The following is a 15831-nucleotide window of genomic DNA, read 5'->3' as shown; positions in this document are numbered from 1 at the left end:
ATGCCCAGCAGTTACCAAGCTTTTACTTATTTCTTTATATATATTTTTTTATTTTTAAAATAATAGGATTGGTTTAATTAATTGGTGGATCAATTATAATTGGTTTAATTAATTGGTGGTCCTTTATGATTGGTGAGCCCATTATGATTGAGTAGTTATAGAGTTTAACCATGAGTTACATAGTTTAATAAAATGAAGTTTATTTAATTGATGATGTGTCATGTACAGTATAAACCATTCATGATGCTCTAACAACTGGCCATTCTATTCTAATAATAGGTGATTAATGCCGTCAATAGCCTGGCCAAAACGCCTGAAAATTCTCCTCGTAGCTTGCAAACACAGCGTATCCATATCCCAAATCCACGCTCTCATGCTCACTACTGGTGTCTCCTGCAATTCGAATTATATTTGTCCCCTAATCACCTCGTATGCCAATATCAATAATCTCATTTGCGCCCGCCGGGTATTCGACAAATTGTCGCACAGAGGGGTCAGTGCATGGAATTCGATGATCATCGCTTATTCGCGCAGAAACAACCCAAATGAAGTTCTAAACCTTTACTTCGAAATGCGCAATGAGGGAGTAAAACCTGATAGCTCCACTTTCACTGTTACACTCAAGGCTTGTTCAACTTTGACGGATTTAGAAGCGGGGGAGCGAATCTGGCGTCAGGCAGTGGAGTTTGGATACGGGTATGATGTGTTTGTTGGGTCATCGATTTTGAATTTGTACGCTAATTGTGGAAAGATGGATGAAGCAAAGTTTGTGTTTGATAGGATGGTGAAAAAAGATGTTGTGATTTGGACTAATATGATAAAAGGATTTGTGCAAAGTGGGCAGGCGTTGGAAGCTATTGATATTTATAGAAGAATGCAAAAGGAGAGAATTGAAGGAGATGAAGTTGCTTTGGTGAGTTTGGTTCAGGCTTGTGGTAGTATTGGGGATCCAAAATTCGGGCTTTCTGTTCATGGATATATGATTAGGAAAGAAATGCCTGCAAATGATGTCCTCCTTCAAACTAGCCTTGTAAATATGTATGCTAAGAATGGACAAATGGAGCTCGCTTTTCGTGCCTTCATGGAGATGCCGTTTAAGAGTGTTGTATCTTGGGGAGCATTGATTTCTGGCTTTGCTCAAAATGGTTTTGCAGGAAATGCTCTTGCTATGCTGGTTGAGATGCAGAAATTTGGATTCAGACCGGATTCAGTTTCAATTATTAGTTCACTTTTAGCATGCTCACAATTAGGCTACTTGAAATTGGGGAAATCCTTACATGGATGTATTGTTAGAAGGCTTCAGTTTGAGGAAGTTTTAGGTACTGCTTTGATTGATATGTATGCAAAATGTGGAGCAACACCATTTGCACGCACCTTATTTGATCAGATAGAATCTAAGGACTTAATACTGTGGAATGCTATGATCGGAAGCTATGGAATCCATGGAGATGGGAAAGAAGCTCTCTCCCTATTCCATAAGATGAGCGAAACGAACATAAGTCCAGATCATGTAACTTTTGCTTCTCTTCTCTCAGCTCTTAGCCACTCAGGTCTAGTAGAAGAAGGTCAATATTGTTATCATGTCATGGTTAATGAATATAAGATCGAGCCACATGAGAAGCATTATGCTTGTATGGTTGATCTTTTGAGTCGGGCAGGAGGTGTGGAAGAAGCTTATCAGATAATAGAATCAATGCACATTAAACCAGGGGTTGCCATTTGGGTTGCTCTTTTGTCTGGTTGCCATAATTATAGAAAAATATCAATTGGAGAGATGGCAGCAAAAAAGATTCTTGAGTCCAATCCTGATGACTTGGGAATTTATGTTTTGGTCTCAAACTTCTTTTCTATGGCAGAAAAGTGGGATGAAGTTGCTGTTTTGAAGAAGATCATGAAAAATACAGGGATGAGAAAAGTACCTGGTTATAGTGTTGTAGAGGTAAATGGAAAGTATCAAGCTTTTCTAATGGAAGACAAGAACCACCACAGATATGAAGACATCTTGCAAGTATTAGATATATTGGGTAATGAGATGAGAGCCATCAGACACATCCCAGAGACTGAGTTCGGTTTCGCGGTATTGAAAAAATAAATGCTTATTGAGGAACAAAGTTATCATAAAAATGGATATCGAAAAAGTTGAAAGATTTTAGGAACTCGTCCTTGCAAAAGTCTCATCAGGGAAAAGGAATCCTTCCTGCTATGATAAGTGAGTAAGGACTTGGAACTGAGATAGAAAGATTGAGGCTTTTGAACTGAACATATCAGTGAGAGTAACAGGATGTTATTGATTATGGTGCATTACTGCAGATTTTCAAGTGCCTGCTCTTTCCTGATCCCTGTATGCAACCTGTAAGATTTATGGAGAAGATTGCTGGGAGATGCAACTGAAGAAGCTATGCATTTCCTGTTTCATCTGGTAATAATTACTATCTTTAATCAAATGATTAATTCTGTGTGAGAGTTGAGATTTTATCTTCTTAGCTATGTTGCCTGGAAGCTCTTCCTTACTAGCGTTTCCACTTTTCGTATCCGTCGTTTTCGTTTCGTGTCCTAGCTATATTTTTAGAGTAAATTATATATTTTTAGAGTAAATTACATATGTGGTGTACAATGACTAATATAGCCCCATTTCTTATAAAATTACTAAAATACCCTCGTCTTCTTCCTTCAACCTCTCTCCCCCATTTCTCTCTCTACATCTTCTCTCTCACTCCTCTCTTTTCCAAACTCCCTTTTACTCTCAAATCAACAAACAATTTATTAAAAGAAATCAGTATACTCATTTATGTCAAAACAAAAGAATCAAAACAAACCAGTGACTCACCGATGAAATTCTCGCGACAACCAATTTGTATGCCCAAATAAAGAATTACAAGGAGGTCCAGCAATTCGTCTAGCCATAGAACACAATCTGAAAAGCTTGAAAAGCTTCTCAAGCAAAAGGCCAGTAACAGCAATAAGAGAAATCCAGAGGCCAGTAACAGCAATAAGAGAAATCCAGAGCAACGCATTGAATTCTCTAGTCGCATAATCTTTTGCGATTCACAAATCCCATAAGTAGACTTTGCCGGTAAAAGATAAGAATGGGACTTTACCGGTAAAAGATAAGAATGGAGATGGCTGGGCAAGTTACAGGAAAAGCTCTTCTTCTTCTTATCAATTTATGGTTTTCTCAATTTATAAATAAAGGCTTGTACTATTAGTTGTTTTTTTAAGCTTAATACATCAAAACTATTTAACTTATCTATCTTTCCATCTTCTAAATTTTTTTTTTTTTTGATTTTGCAGCATTTTTTAACCTTTTTATTTTGATTTTGGTTATTGGTATTGGACGTTTGAACAAGCTTTTGAGTTCTTGATGTTTTGACAAAAAGTGTTTGTTTGTAAAATTCTGATTTTGATATGGATTTTATTTAATAGTATTGAGATGCTAAGAATGGTAGAGAGAGGAGTGAGAGAGAAATGGTAGAGAGAGAAATGGAAGAGAGGGGTTGAAGGAAGAAGATGATGGTATTTTAGTAATTTTATAAGAAATAGGGCTATATTAGTCATTCTATAAAGAGTGGGTCCCACTTTTTTTAATTCTACAATGAAAAATGCTGATGTGGTATAGTTGACCAGCGTTGACCGGTCATAAAAACCGGCTGTACACTTTAGTGGGAGGTCACTTGAAGTTCATACGCTTTAGTGTGACAAAATTTTGATTGTACACCAAAGTGTGATTTGGGGTAAAGGTTGTACACCACATATGTAATTTACCCTATATTTTTATAGAAACAACGTTTCCCAGCGTCCATTCCCGTGTCAATTTCCGTTTTGGTTTCCATTTCGTGCAACGTAGCTTCTTAGCAATTAATTATCTTATTGGGCGGAAAATTGATGAAGCTTTTCAGATGCTTGAATCTCAGGAACAAGGTTCTGCTGTGGGGAATACAAAATTGCATTCATCATTTGGTTTACTGAATGCTATAACTGAAACAGGTTAGCAAACTAAACTTAGAATTTTATATGCATTTTGTGATTCTCCATTAAAAAATGTAAGTATCAGCCGTTGATGCAAAAAAGAATGATTTAGCTCAAAATGTTTAATATTTTGTCAGTTGCCTCCTTACATGCTTAGGTACTAATTTGAATATTTGAATATGTTCAATCAAAGAATCAAAAGCTGCTTCATTGAAAGTGTGATTGATTGAACCCTTAATTCAAAAGAAATTTAATTCAATTCATTCTTTTAAATTTCATGTTTGGAAAGAAAGTTAAGTGAGAGAATTCAATTCTTTTATATTTTGACTATCAGAAATTGTAATAGAAGCTATTATTGATTTTTAACTATCAACTTAAGTTTTTAGTTCAATTGGTTCTTTGAAATGGTACTAGAGAGCATATTAGAGTGGTCGAGTTGAATCCTAGCAAGTGGCAACCCCATTTATTAAAGAAATTTAAACACATGATAAGATGGGCATGTGTTGTACACACTTCAGTCATTTGCGTATTATTAGTCTTTAACTATCAGTAGATTGATTGGTTGTTCTCATAGGCTAAGCCACACCATGAGGAATGAAGGCAATGCCCCCTTATTTTTTTAGAGAGAAAAAAATTATTATATATTTTTTATTATTGCTCCCTTATTTTTGGACATTGATGACCTTATTACTAGACAATTCTGTTCTGCTATAAGTTAATAATTCTATTTTGCTATAAGTTTTAGGGGTGGATGACAAATGTCACGTTAGTGTTATGTTTGTCTCGTGTCGTGTCAATTATATTGGGTTAATGTCAAATGAGTAAACACTAATTCAACCTAAAAAAATTCATGCCTCTCAACCTAATCGGGTTAATATTGATTTTATATCGTATTTTCGAGTCACAAGTAATTTTACTATTTACATATGTTAATGGTGATATTTAAAAATATACAAGGATATAATATTATGACTAAATATTTGGGTTAATACACATATTTGTCCGTGTGTTTTCACATTTAAACAAATTTGCCCCTATATCAAATAAACACACAAATGTATCCTTAAACTTTTCAAATTATAGCAAAAATGTCATAATCTAAATGGTATGCTCATTTGATATGACACTGTAAGTCTAGTCACACACTACTGATAAAACTGATAAAATATGGATTATGTGGAAATGAATATTAAATTATTTAAACCATAGAATTATCCAAACCCTAATTTATCCCTTGAATCTGTTGAAAGCCAAAATGACCTTTCACTTTCCTAGATGAAGAACCAAGGCAGCTGGGAAATGACAGAGGAGAACAACGGCGCTTTCGACCATGAAAGACGATGCTTTCTTCTCTAGGAAACGAGGAAAACAACTGGCAAGGTTTTTGGGAAAGTACCAATTTAGGCTCAACGTTTAAAATAGCATCAATATAGGCTTAACGTTTACAACATAATCAATTTAGGCTTAACATTTACAATATAGCATCAATTTAGGCCTCACATACAAAATAGCACCAATATAGGCTTAACGTTTACAAAATAATACGAATTTAAGCTTAACGTTTACATAATTTATACAATTTAAGCTAAACGTCATAATTAAATTAATCATGTTATATTCTTTCCCTATTAACTTTATATGTTATCTTTTTATTTGGTTCTATATTCTTATTTATTATAATACAATTAATTAGTATTCTTGCCCATTAAAGATCTTATATTTGTTTTTTGTTTTTTTTTTAAAAGGAAAATCTTATATTTGTTTTTCATCAATAATTTCATGACTACTAAATTTCATTGCTCATGCAATATATGCAAACTAAAAGTAATTGAATATCCACAATATTTCGAACACGGACATGGAATGGTTGATGAAAAACAAATATAATGTTTTAATGGGCAAGAATACTAATTAATTGTATTATAATAAATAAGAAAATAGAACTAAATAAAAAGATAACATATAAAGTTAATAGGAAAAGAATATAATATGGTTAATTTAATTGTGACGTTTAGCTTAAATTGTATATATTTTGTAAACGTTAAGCTTAAATTCGTATTATTTTGTAAACGTTAAGCATACATTGGTGCTATTTTGTACGTGAGGCCTAAATTGTAAATATTAAGCCTAAATTGATATTATGTTATAAACGTTATGCCTATATTGGTGCTATTTTGACCGTTGAGCCTAAATTGGTACTTCCCCAAAAACCTTAGGCCTGTTTTGATACCTTATCCCAATATATAATGTAGATTATATAGATAAAATGAGATAGATTTGGAGTTTCAGTTGGGTTAGAAATGGAAAGGGACATGCTTGACTTGTTGGAAATTTTGAGTGTTGGATTAGAAATGGTGTTGAGTGCGATGGTAACTATCTACTACTCAATAAACACTTATTTTCTGCAAATTCAGATTTGGCCATTTTTATGGTATTTTCTGTTCAAAGTTATGTCAATTAGATGATATTTGGTTGTATGCTTATAAGTGGTATTGGTTCTGAAAAACAAAAAAGTTGCTTCATATCTTGTTTCTTTGAGTTTTCGGTTTTTGCCAATTTTGGGAAATTTTGCTAAAGATTTAAAGGTGAGATCTTTTACTTTTAATTTTGCTAATAGTGGAATATGATTTTTGTTTCCTGTAAGTGGTATTATTAGTAAATGATCTAGCAATTGATATTTGGTTATTGAATTGTTATATCTTTCATTTTTTATTGGTTTGAGTTTTTTTCTTCTATCCATATGATCAGTAATTTCAGTGTTGCTGTTGTTTCAGGCTGCTGCTTTAGCTAGAAAAGTTTTCCAATGCACCGGACATGAAGTTGGGAGATAATTTGGAGATATGGAAGAAGATAAGGTAATTTCGTCTAAATTTGTGAAGAATTAGATTATTATTTTAATTGTTGTTGGGAAAACTATAAATTGTTTTGTTTTCCTTTTATTATCTTTTCTCAAAAAAAATGAATTAGTATATCTTAAACTCTTTCCTTTCCTGGTGGGTTTGAAGATTATATAGTAGGTATGTATGTTAAACTCTTTCCTGGAAAAGGACTTGTTGGAAATTTTGAGTGAAGTGAGGAGGGTTCTTCCTATATTAGGAGGACTTAGGTTTCTCGTTGAGGCTTGGGGATTTAGTAGGAGATCATTTATGGATTTTTAATGTATGGTGATTTAGTAATTGTTGGTTCTGGTAACTATGAAGCACTCTTCAATTTTTTTTCATCTCCATAGAATCTGTAAGGCACCATTTTGGAATGACTTCTCAGTTTTAATTGCATCTGAACTTTCCTGTTTTTTTGTTCTTTATAAAAAAAGATAAAAGTGTATGTTTATCTCTTTCTAACGAGTGTCATTAAATTTCCCAGTAGTACTGTTTTAATAACAACAGATGCAGCTGGTTTTCGCCTTGCAGTTTTTGTTGGGTGGACAATTTGAAGTGGAAGCAACCCTGAACCTCAATGCAATGAACCAAAGCCCCAACCTGTGGCATGTGTCTTTCTCATGTGCATTGCAAAACACTATGCTTAAAACATGGCAAGGAAATCTTGAGAAGATTGAAGCTGCACAGAAGTCGCTTTTACTTAGCCCAGCTTGGAAGGTATTATGCTGACAGTGAAAGCGAGGAAGCTAAAAAGGAATGTTTGTGAAGAGCTATACCTATTAAGTTTAGAGACTTGAATAATACTTGTGGAAGAAATTTTTTTCAGACTCTTATCCAGAAAGAGGTGAAAAGTTTATATTAATTGTTGTTGATGTTTTTTTTTTTTTGTAAATCTAAGTTGTGTTTTCGAGATCATTTTGATAATAAGTAGAGGAGAAATGTGAATTTTCAACTTTTGGTTTCTGATTCTATTTCATGTCAAACATTTATGTAGTATAAAACAAGGAGAATATTGAAAAATGTTAAAACTTTTAATTTGTTTTGTCTGTCCCTGTTAAAGTAAATCTAGACCTTTAATAAGGGAGGATTTTCCTCAGTAAAGGTAGGTCTTTTTTAAACGACAAAATTTGGAAAGGTTAGTACGTAAAATTTCGTTGTATAAACTTCTGTATAACATTTTGTCGCTAAAATATTTGACTTGATAATTTTTAGTTGAGGTGGCAGGTGGGGTGGAGGCTGAGGTGTTGCACTGTTAGTGCCATCTCATTATTTTATTTATTTATTTTTTTTAAATTGCACACGACGCGCTTACGTTAAAGAAGAAAGAAAAATATATGTCTCACCGAATATGAGGCGAACACATGACCTCCCCAGTCATAGGTAAGTTCTCAACCACTAGGCTAAGAGCTTCACCATATACGTTATAGTTATTTTGTTCTTAATTGTGTTTACGCGGGGCGTGAAACATGTTGTCAGCAATAATTGCCTTATCCGCAGGCGTCATGTGGAATTGACTCAGCATACGCGGGGCGTATGCCACCCTACGCGGGGCGTATGACACATATCGGAAATGATTGGCCTAATCCTGAAAGTCAGACTGCACTGTCTCCCTGAGTCAACTCTTCGTACGCGGGGCGTATAACCATACACGCGAGGCGTACCAGGCAATTCCTCAATGATAATAACTCAGAGACTCTTTTACGCAGGGCGTACTTCAGCTATGCACGGCGTAAAAGCTCCCATTCAATCAATAAAACTTCAGAGACTCAAACACGCGGGGCGTACGTTAGCTACGCAGGGCGTGCTTGAGACAACAAGACACGGAATTGGTCCACATGCAGGAGATTTCTGACGGAATGGGCATTTACGCGGGGCGTAGACCACCTTACGCGGGGCGTATCATGGGATTTCTGCACCAAATAATGTTGCTCCATACTTGTATTTTGTGAAATTACAACATTGCCCTTGCTTGATGTCTATAAATACGAAGCTCTTGAAATTCATTTGACACCAAGAAGAAACAATTACACACTAGAGAGCAAACTATACTTGTTTTGATTATTGTTGTAGCATAGATTCAGTTTTTGTAGCTAAACTCTCCACCTCGAGAGCTTGTTCGGTTGTTCCGTCATTCCATCGAAGCTCCGCTCCACCATTCGTCACCAAGCTTCTTTTATTTTTATTAAACAATAATTGTTATAGTTTCATCTTTCAGAGATGAAATTTCATTTATGTCGTTACACAGGTTTCATACATCTCGCTACCTTATCCATGTTTTCTTTTTTATTTTATTTTTTTCAAAATGATTAAAATAAAGATTTTGTATATTTGCATTCTTTTTTTAGTATATGTTGCTAGGTGTTATTGTTTTGATTGTCAACTCTAACTAAAATTTAGATTTTCGGTTTTATATAAACTCAGTTGTTAGTTTTAATTGAAGTTAGATTAATTTTTCTAATTCGGGACCTGTTGAAATCCACTCATTTTTTTAGTTTGAGTTTATCTAACCAGTATAGATTGTATTTTTTATTTTTATGCATTTTGGTACAAATAGATATAAAGTTTCACACAATAGTTGTTCATCGAACTTTGAGATATATTGAATAAAATATTAAAGAGGTATTGAAATATTAAACTTACAATGAAGTTTATTTCAATTATAAATTATGTTTTATTATTATTATTAAATTTTATATAATTACAGAACTTTAATTTTAAGAGATAGAAGTTGTTTTGTTAAAAAACTAAATGAATAATATTTTAAGAGCTATCAAGTTACAACTGGAGTTGTATAAAATTGTAAGTGTGAACTTTTTATCTTTCATCATCTTTATGAATAAACTCAAAAATATAATTTTTGGAAAAAATTGTAAAGATTCGCAATAATATTTAATGTAAATTGAAAAGTATTGTATTAAATAAAAAGAATGAGAATTAAAAAATAATAATGTATTTATCTTAGACAAAATAAATAAAATAATGTTAAAAAATCTTAGACAAAATAAATAAAATAATGTTGAAAAGGGTAAATCGTAGACATACGCTGTCTGTGGGAATCGAACCCACGATCACATGGTTAAAAGCCATGCGCTCTACCAGCTGAGCTAAGACAGCTAGTGAAACAATTATATTAAAACTATTTTGAGAAAAAATAAAAATTAAAAAATCATAATTTTTTTTTCAAAAATTTGCGCACAATGCCTTTACATTAAAGAAGAAAGAAAAATCCTCACCAAATTTTTTTAATCAATATGCGATGTTATAATAATAATATTTACTTTTCCTATTTTACGTTCTATATTATCACATAAATTTTCCATTTTCTATTTTTTCCGTCATATAATCATACTCTCTTCAATATTAAGTAATTAATTTATTAATTACAAAGCTTTAATTTTGTGAAATAGAAGTTATTTCATTAAAAAAATATTAAAAATATTTTTAAAATGATCATATTAGAAATAGAGCTATATAAAATTGTAAGAGCGAACTTTTTTTCTCTAATAAACTTTATGAATAAAATAAAAACTATAATTTTTTGAAAAACTTATCAAGATTCATACTAATATTTAATGTTAATTTAAATCTATTATATTAAATAAAATAGAGTTTTACGTAAAACTTTTGTACTTTATGTAAATCCTTTATTTTTAAACATAATTTATTTAAAATGAGACTTTTTTTTATATATAAAGTGAGACTTAGGCCCTGTTTGATAACAATAAAAATCACTTAAATTAATAGATTAAGCACTTATATTTAGTTTAAGTGTGTTTGATAATGGTTTTTTTATTAACCACTTAAATTATTCAATTAAGCTACATATCACTTATTTTGTTAAGTCAAAATATTTAACTTAAAATTTTAAGTTAAATATTATGGATTGTAAGTGATTCTCTATCGTTTGATTTTTTTCTATCGTTTGATCGGACATTGCGCAAGATATGGATTGTAAGTGATTCTCTTATACGTCTCTTAAAAACTATGGACATTGATTCACAAGATATTGAGTTTTGTACTAAATATGAGTCTGTACAAATTGTCAAGAGTTTTGTACTGAATATTGAGTTTTGTACTGAAGCCATCGTGTTCCTATGTTTGTTTATAATATTATTTTAATGATCCATTTTCGAAAAATTCTCAAGAGTTCATTTTCATTTGAAGGTTTTTGTACTGAAGCAATCGTGTTCATGTGTTTGTTTATAATATTATTTTCATTTCCATTTTCGTACTGTATATCGAGACCAGTCAGTATTGCATTGCCAACATTTTCATTTGTTATTAGTGACATTTCATTGTATGAAAAAAAGATAGGAGTTTTATGGTTATATGTCGAATGGAGGCTGTACCCACTCAAAATTTCAAACCATATTTTTGCATATGTATTGAATATGAAAAAGCAATCGTGTTCCTGTGTTTGTTTATATTGAATATTGATAGTTGTGTTGATAGATTAGTTGTGGTGATAGTTGTTGTGATATATGCCTATGTATGCAGATCCAGAGGATGGATATTTTGATATCGACATACAGTACGATGGTTATCTTGGTGAATACAATTATTTAGAGGGCAAGAAGTATGTGTGGTCTGACGCTCATTGGGACACATTGTCCTTGGTAGCAATTAACAATAGGCTGAAAGCAATCGACTGTCAAGGAACTTTAAGGTACTATTGGAAGAGTCATCATCAAGTCTACAGTCTGAAAGACCTAAAGATTTTAGGAAATTATGTCGATGTATATAATATGGCTATTGTGGGTGCGAGTGATGAAATCATAAACTTGTATGTGAAGAAGGTGAGCATCCAAGAGATTAAAAGGGAGATACTTCTGCTATAGCAGGCATATGAAGTTTGCAGTATAGTCGTAATAGAGGAGATTAAAGAGGAGAATGTACATGTTCTGAGATCGTGTAAGCGATGTAAGCCTGAAGGCACAAATGGTACTATAGGCCATTTATTGTTAGGATGACATGAAGATCAAGCAAATATGCATGATGAATGGCCAAATGATCATGAAGCAATTGAACATAAAGTATCTGGACTTGAATCAATTGAAACTGAAGTGTCTGAATATGAAGTACATGCTGCAACTGAACATGAAGTACCTGCTGCAACTGAATTAGAAGTACCGGCTGCAAGTGAACATGGAGTATCTGGACTTAAATCAACTGAACCTGAAGTGTCGGAACATGAAGTACTTGCTGCAATTAATATGAAGTATCTGGACTTGAAGCAACTGAAGCTGAAGTTTCTGAACATGAAGTACCTGCTGCAACTGAACATGGAGTACTTGCTGCAACTGAACATGTGCTTGTAACTAAACCTCAAGCAATTGAGAAGACTGAGGGTAATGTTGAACCAATTGCACCATTGTTTGATATGAATGAGTGGTTTGATAACTATTTGGCTACACTAGATGAGTCAGTGATCTCAAACGTGGAGATGTCAAGAGCACCAAATGTGGAAGTGTCAAGTGCACCAAATGTGGAAGTGTCAAATGCAGAATGTGAAACTAAGCCAGTAGCTTATCAAGTTCAACATAATGAGGACACAAGCGAATTCATTGATGAGGATTATCCCTTACAAGATGGTGATGAAGATTTAATTGAAGGGATGAGAAATGCAGAAAGTGGAAACCCATTGGGAATACATAGGGGAATTGGATCAATTCTTAGGTCTACTGGTATGGACTCATCCATGAACTTTGAAATTGATGACAATGAGTCTGAGTATGAGGATGAAGATGAGTCATATACGGATAGGGATTCAGATGATGAGAACCATGAACGATTCCCATAATTTAGTGTTAATGACATACAAAATCCACATTTTCGAATTGGAATGTTTTTTTATAATAGTAGGCAGTTCACGGAAGCTTGCAAAAACCATGGAATCAATAATAGGTCAGTTGAATTACATGTTATGTTCTCTATGTTTAATTCTTATAGTGTACATGTATCTTTAATGACACAATATAAATGGTTATTGTAGGTGGAAAATATGGTTCAATCCCAATGGAGAAGGACATAATTTGTGCATTATACAAGAACACAAACTGTACGTGGAGGGTATGTGCTTCTAGAGTGGATAATAAGGATAAATCAAATCAAACCTTCCAAATCAAGTCTGCGAATTCCGAGCACAAAGGTGCATAAGAACTTCCACCTAACTCAACATTGGATTGTCCAGCATTATTTGGAGGCTATTAGTGGCCGATGGTAGAAGGTCATCCAGAAGTCATACCTATGTCTATGGTAAAGACAAAAAGAGGTCGAAAGAAAAGAGCAAGGAGAAAGGAAGTAGAAGAGATTGAATTAGCTGGATCGAAGAGAAGAATGAGTAGGAAAATCATGGTCTACATGTCATGCAGCAAGTGTGGAGGTAAAAATCATAATAGAAGGAGTTGTAAGGCATCAACATCATCACAGGGAAATACCACACATACTCTTGTTGGACCAACAACTGTCAGATGGATGATGGATGTAAGTTCAATTCTGGTTTCAATTATTTAATCACTTGTGTTGTTAGTTAGTCACTTGTGCTGCTATTCAATTATTTAGTCACTTGTGATGCTATTCAATTATTTAGTTAGCCTGAGAAATATGCATACCTAGAGGCAAAATATTGCAACACTAGACAAACTTAAATAGAATAATGATCTTTTTCAATTTGAAGCATGTATCTAGTCTCAAACAAGGTTACATATACAAATTAATGATTAAATAGGTGATAAATCATGCTGTATAGAGAAAGACATCTAACTCGAAAAAAATCAAACATGATGGCTGAAAGTTACCTACACTAAGAAAATGCAAGAATTATAAGGAATTCAGGTAGGGAAAATACCATATTTCACATTCTCCAGTATTGATGAAAGAACGAAGCCGAACATGTGCATCTCAACATCCATAACTGAAATAAGAAAAACAATGTTTATTGAGTGATGGTTTTTTAATTTTGAGTGATGGTTTGTTTATTCATTGTATTGTTTATCATATGGTTACAAATTATACACGTTGATGAAATATTCAAAGACTGTAATGTTTATTATATGGTTACAAATTATAGCCATGTTGTCATTTTATTGATTATAATCTTTAGTGGCTCAAGCAAGTTATTTTATTGATTGTGTTGTTATTTTATTGATTGTGTTGTCAAGCAAGTTATATCCATGCTAGTGATTTTATTGATTGTGTTGTTATTTTAATGATCCATATAATGAGCAGTTTCACTTGTGTTGTTATTTTAATTCGTTTCAACTGTTTGGCAGGGTTCTAGCCAGAGCAATGTACATGCTGCTCAAGGAAGCCAAATCAATGTCAATCTTGCACAAGGATGTCAGATCAATGTAAATGCTACTCATAGAAGCCATATCAACGTCAATACTACACAAGAAAGCAATGCAACCACAACTCAAAATAGGGGACATGGATCTCGTGGAAGAGGACGGGGTAGAAGAGGTTCTACATCTACAACTGCCCAAGGAAGCAGTGTCACTACATCTCAACCGTGGAGATAATTTCGTTTTAGAATTTAGATGTGCATATTGGGAATGAGTGTATATTTTGTGTAATTTTTGGAGTTGGTTTTAGGCATGTGATTATCTCGACCTTTGTGCCACTGCACTTTTTTTGTCCTAATATGCTGAAACAGTTTTTTTGGTAAACTTGTATGTGTTGCTGCACTTATTTGGGTACACTTGTTTGTGCTTATGCACTTTTTTGTTTAAAACAAATGTGCTTCTGCACTTTTTTTAGGTACAATTGTTTGTGTTGATGCATTTTTGTTTCAAACAGAATTGTTGATAAAGTTTTTTTGGTACCAATTATAGTATATCTTTATTTCTAGTTACCAATTACTGTGTAATTACAGGCATCATAACTTTCATTGATTTGTTCTCTGTCAGCTGGACACAAAATAATCATATACCATAAATAGTTTTTTTTACAAACATAATAAGCACTTATATGGACGACAATAAGCACTTATAAGCAGTTTTTTTGGTTGATTAGTGAACATAATGCAGTGATCAGCGTGCCATGTTTAGGTACCATCTACAGTGTAATTACAGGCATCAACCAAATGAATGAGCATCAACCAATCAACCATAAGTTTAGGTACCAATGACAGTATAATTAAATATTGTTCAGGTACCAAATTTGGAAAATTATTTATAGGTCCCAACTGGAATTGAATGAATATTTCAACAAAATAAAAGATACAATTTCATTGAATGCATATTTCAGCAAAAAAAAAGATACAATTTCATTAAATGCATATTTCAACAACAAAGAGACAAATTCATTCCAATACCCCAAGATACCAATGACACATTACATTTTGATAAACCCATATACAATAACTAGTGCAAACACAAAAATTACAACACCAAATTTCCAGCGCTTAATGCATCCTTCACCAGTTGTTCCTCGTTCTTTCTCCCTCTGTTCTCTTTCTTTTTCCCTCTGTTCATTTTCGATCCTACCAAGCTTCCTTAAAAGACCAAGAATAACACATTTTGCTCAAGGTTGCATCGGCTGATCAAACCAAACAACAAATTTGCATGCATTCCGTTGCTGCAATATTGCAAGGTCAAACACTAGTAAGTTAAAACCCCTAATTTCGACCAAAACCCCTAAATAAAAAAACAACCCATATGACGCTCAAACCCCAATTACTTACCCCATAGTTCCTGCAATTGAAGTATCTCCTGCCAGGTTTTGATTCACTCCATGAAGTTTTTAACGGAGAATCTAACCCACAATCGCATACGCACCTTCTGAAATTGGATGAAGTCGATTGTGACATGGAAGCCATGGTGAGTGAAAGAGAAAAAGAACCCAACGATGGAATGAGATGGAACCCAGGTATAACCTAGACAGAACCCAGAGATGGAAATAGAGAACTAGTGAGAGAGAGAGAGAGAGAGTGTGTGTGTGTACGCCAAAGTGAGGGGTTGGAAATAGAAGAGAGGGAACCAAATAT

At 33.3% G+C, this 15831-nt stretch overlaps 1 protein-coding gene and 1 non-coding gene across 9 annotated transcripts; one reads left to right on the top strand and one right to left on the bottom strand.

The window, feature by feature from the left end:
• Window positions 1-261: 261 nt before the first annotated feature.
• On the top strand, window positions 262-7841 carry LOC136231146 (putative pentatricopeptide repeat-containing protein At3g25060, mitochondrial). Of its 8 annotated transcripts, none has more exons than XM_066020437.1 (5): window positions 262-2209; window positions 2311-2419; window positions 3912-3984; window positions 6741-6821; window positions 7377-7841. In XM_066020437.1, exon 1 carries the CDS (start codon window positions 287-289, stop codon window positions 2090-2092), a length of 1806 nt encoding a protein of 601 aa, XP_065876509.1. In that variant the 5' UTR covers window positions 262-286; the 3' UTR covers window positions 2093-2209; window positions 2311-2419; window positions 3912-3984; window positions 6741-6821; window positions 7377-7841. The 8 variants fall into 8 exon arrangements, with proteins under 8 accessions (XP_065876509.1, XP_065876507.1, XP_065876506.1 ...); XM_066020435.1 differs by having other exon boundaries at window positions 3897-3984; XM_066020434.1 differs by having other exon boundaries at window positions 262-2213; window positions 3897-3984.
• Window positions 7842-9886: 2045 nt separating this feature from the next.
• Window positions 9887-9959, bottom strand: TRNAK-UUU (transfer RNA lysine (anticodon UUU)). The gene has a single exon. It is a non-coding gene; the product is annotated as a tRNA-Lys (tRNA).
• Window positions 9960-15831: the final 5872 nt, after the last annotated feature.

Source organism: Euphorbia lathyris, chromosome 5 (assembly GCF_963576675.1).
Source record: "Euphorbia lathyris chromosome 5, ddEupLath1.1, whole genome shotgun sequence".
Taxonomy (NCBI): Eukaryota; Viridiplantae; Streptophyta; class Magnoliopsida; order Malpighiales; family Euphorbiaceae; genus Euphorbia; species Euphorbia lathyris.
Note: the sequence above shows the minus strand (reverse complement) of the source record. Positions and strands in the feature narration are given on the sequence as shown.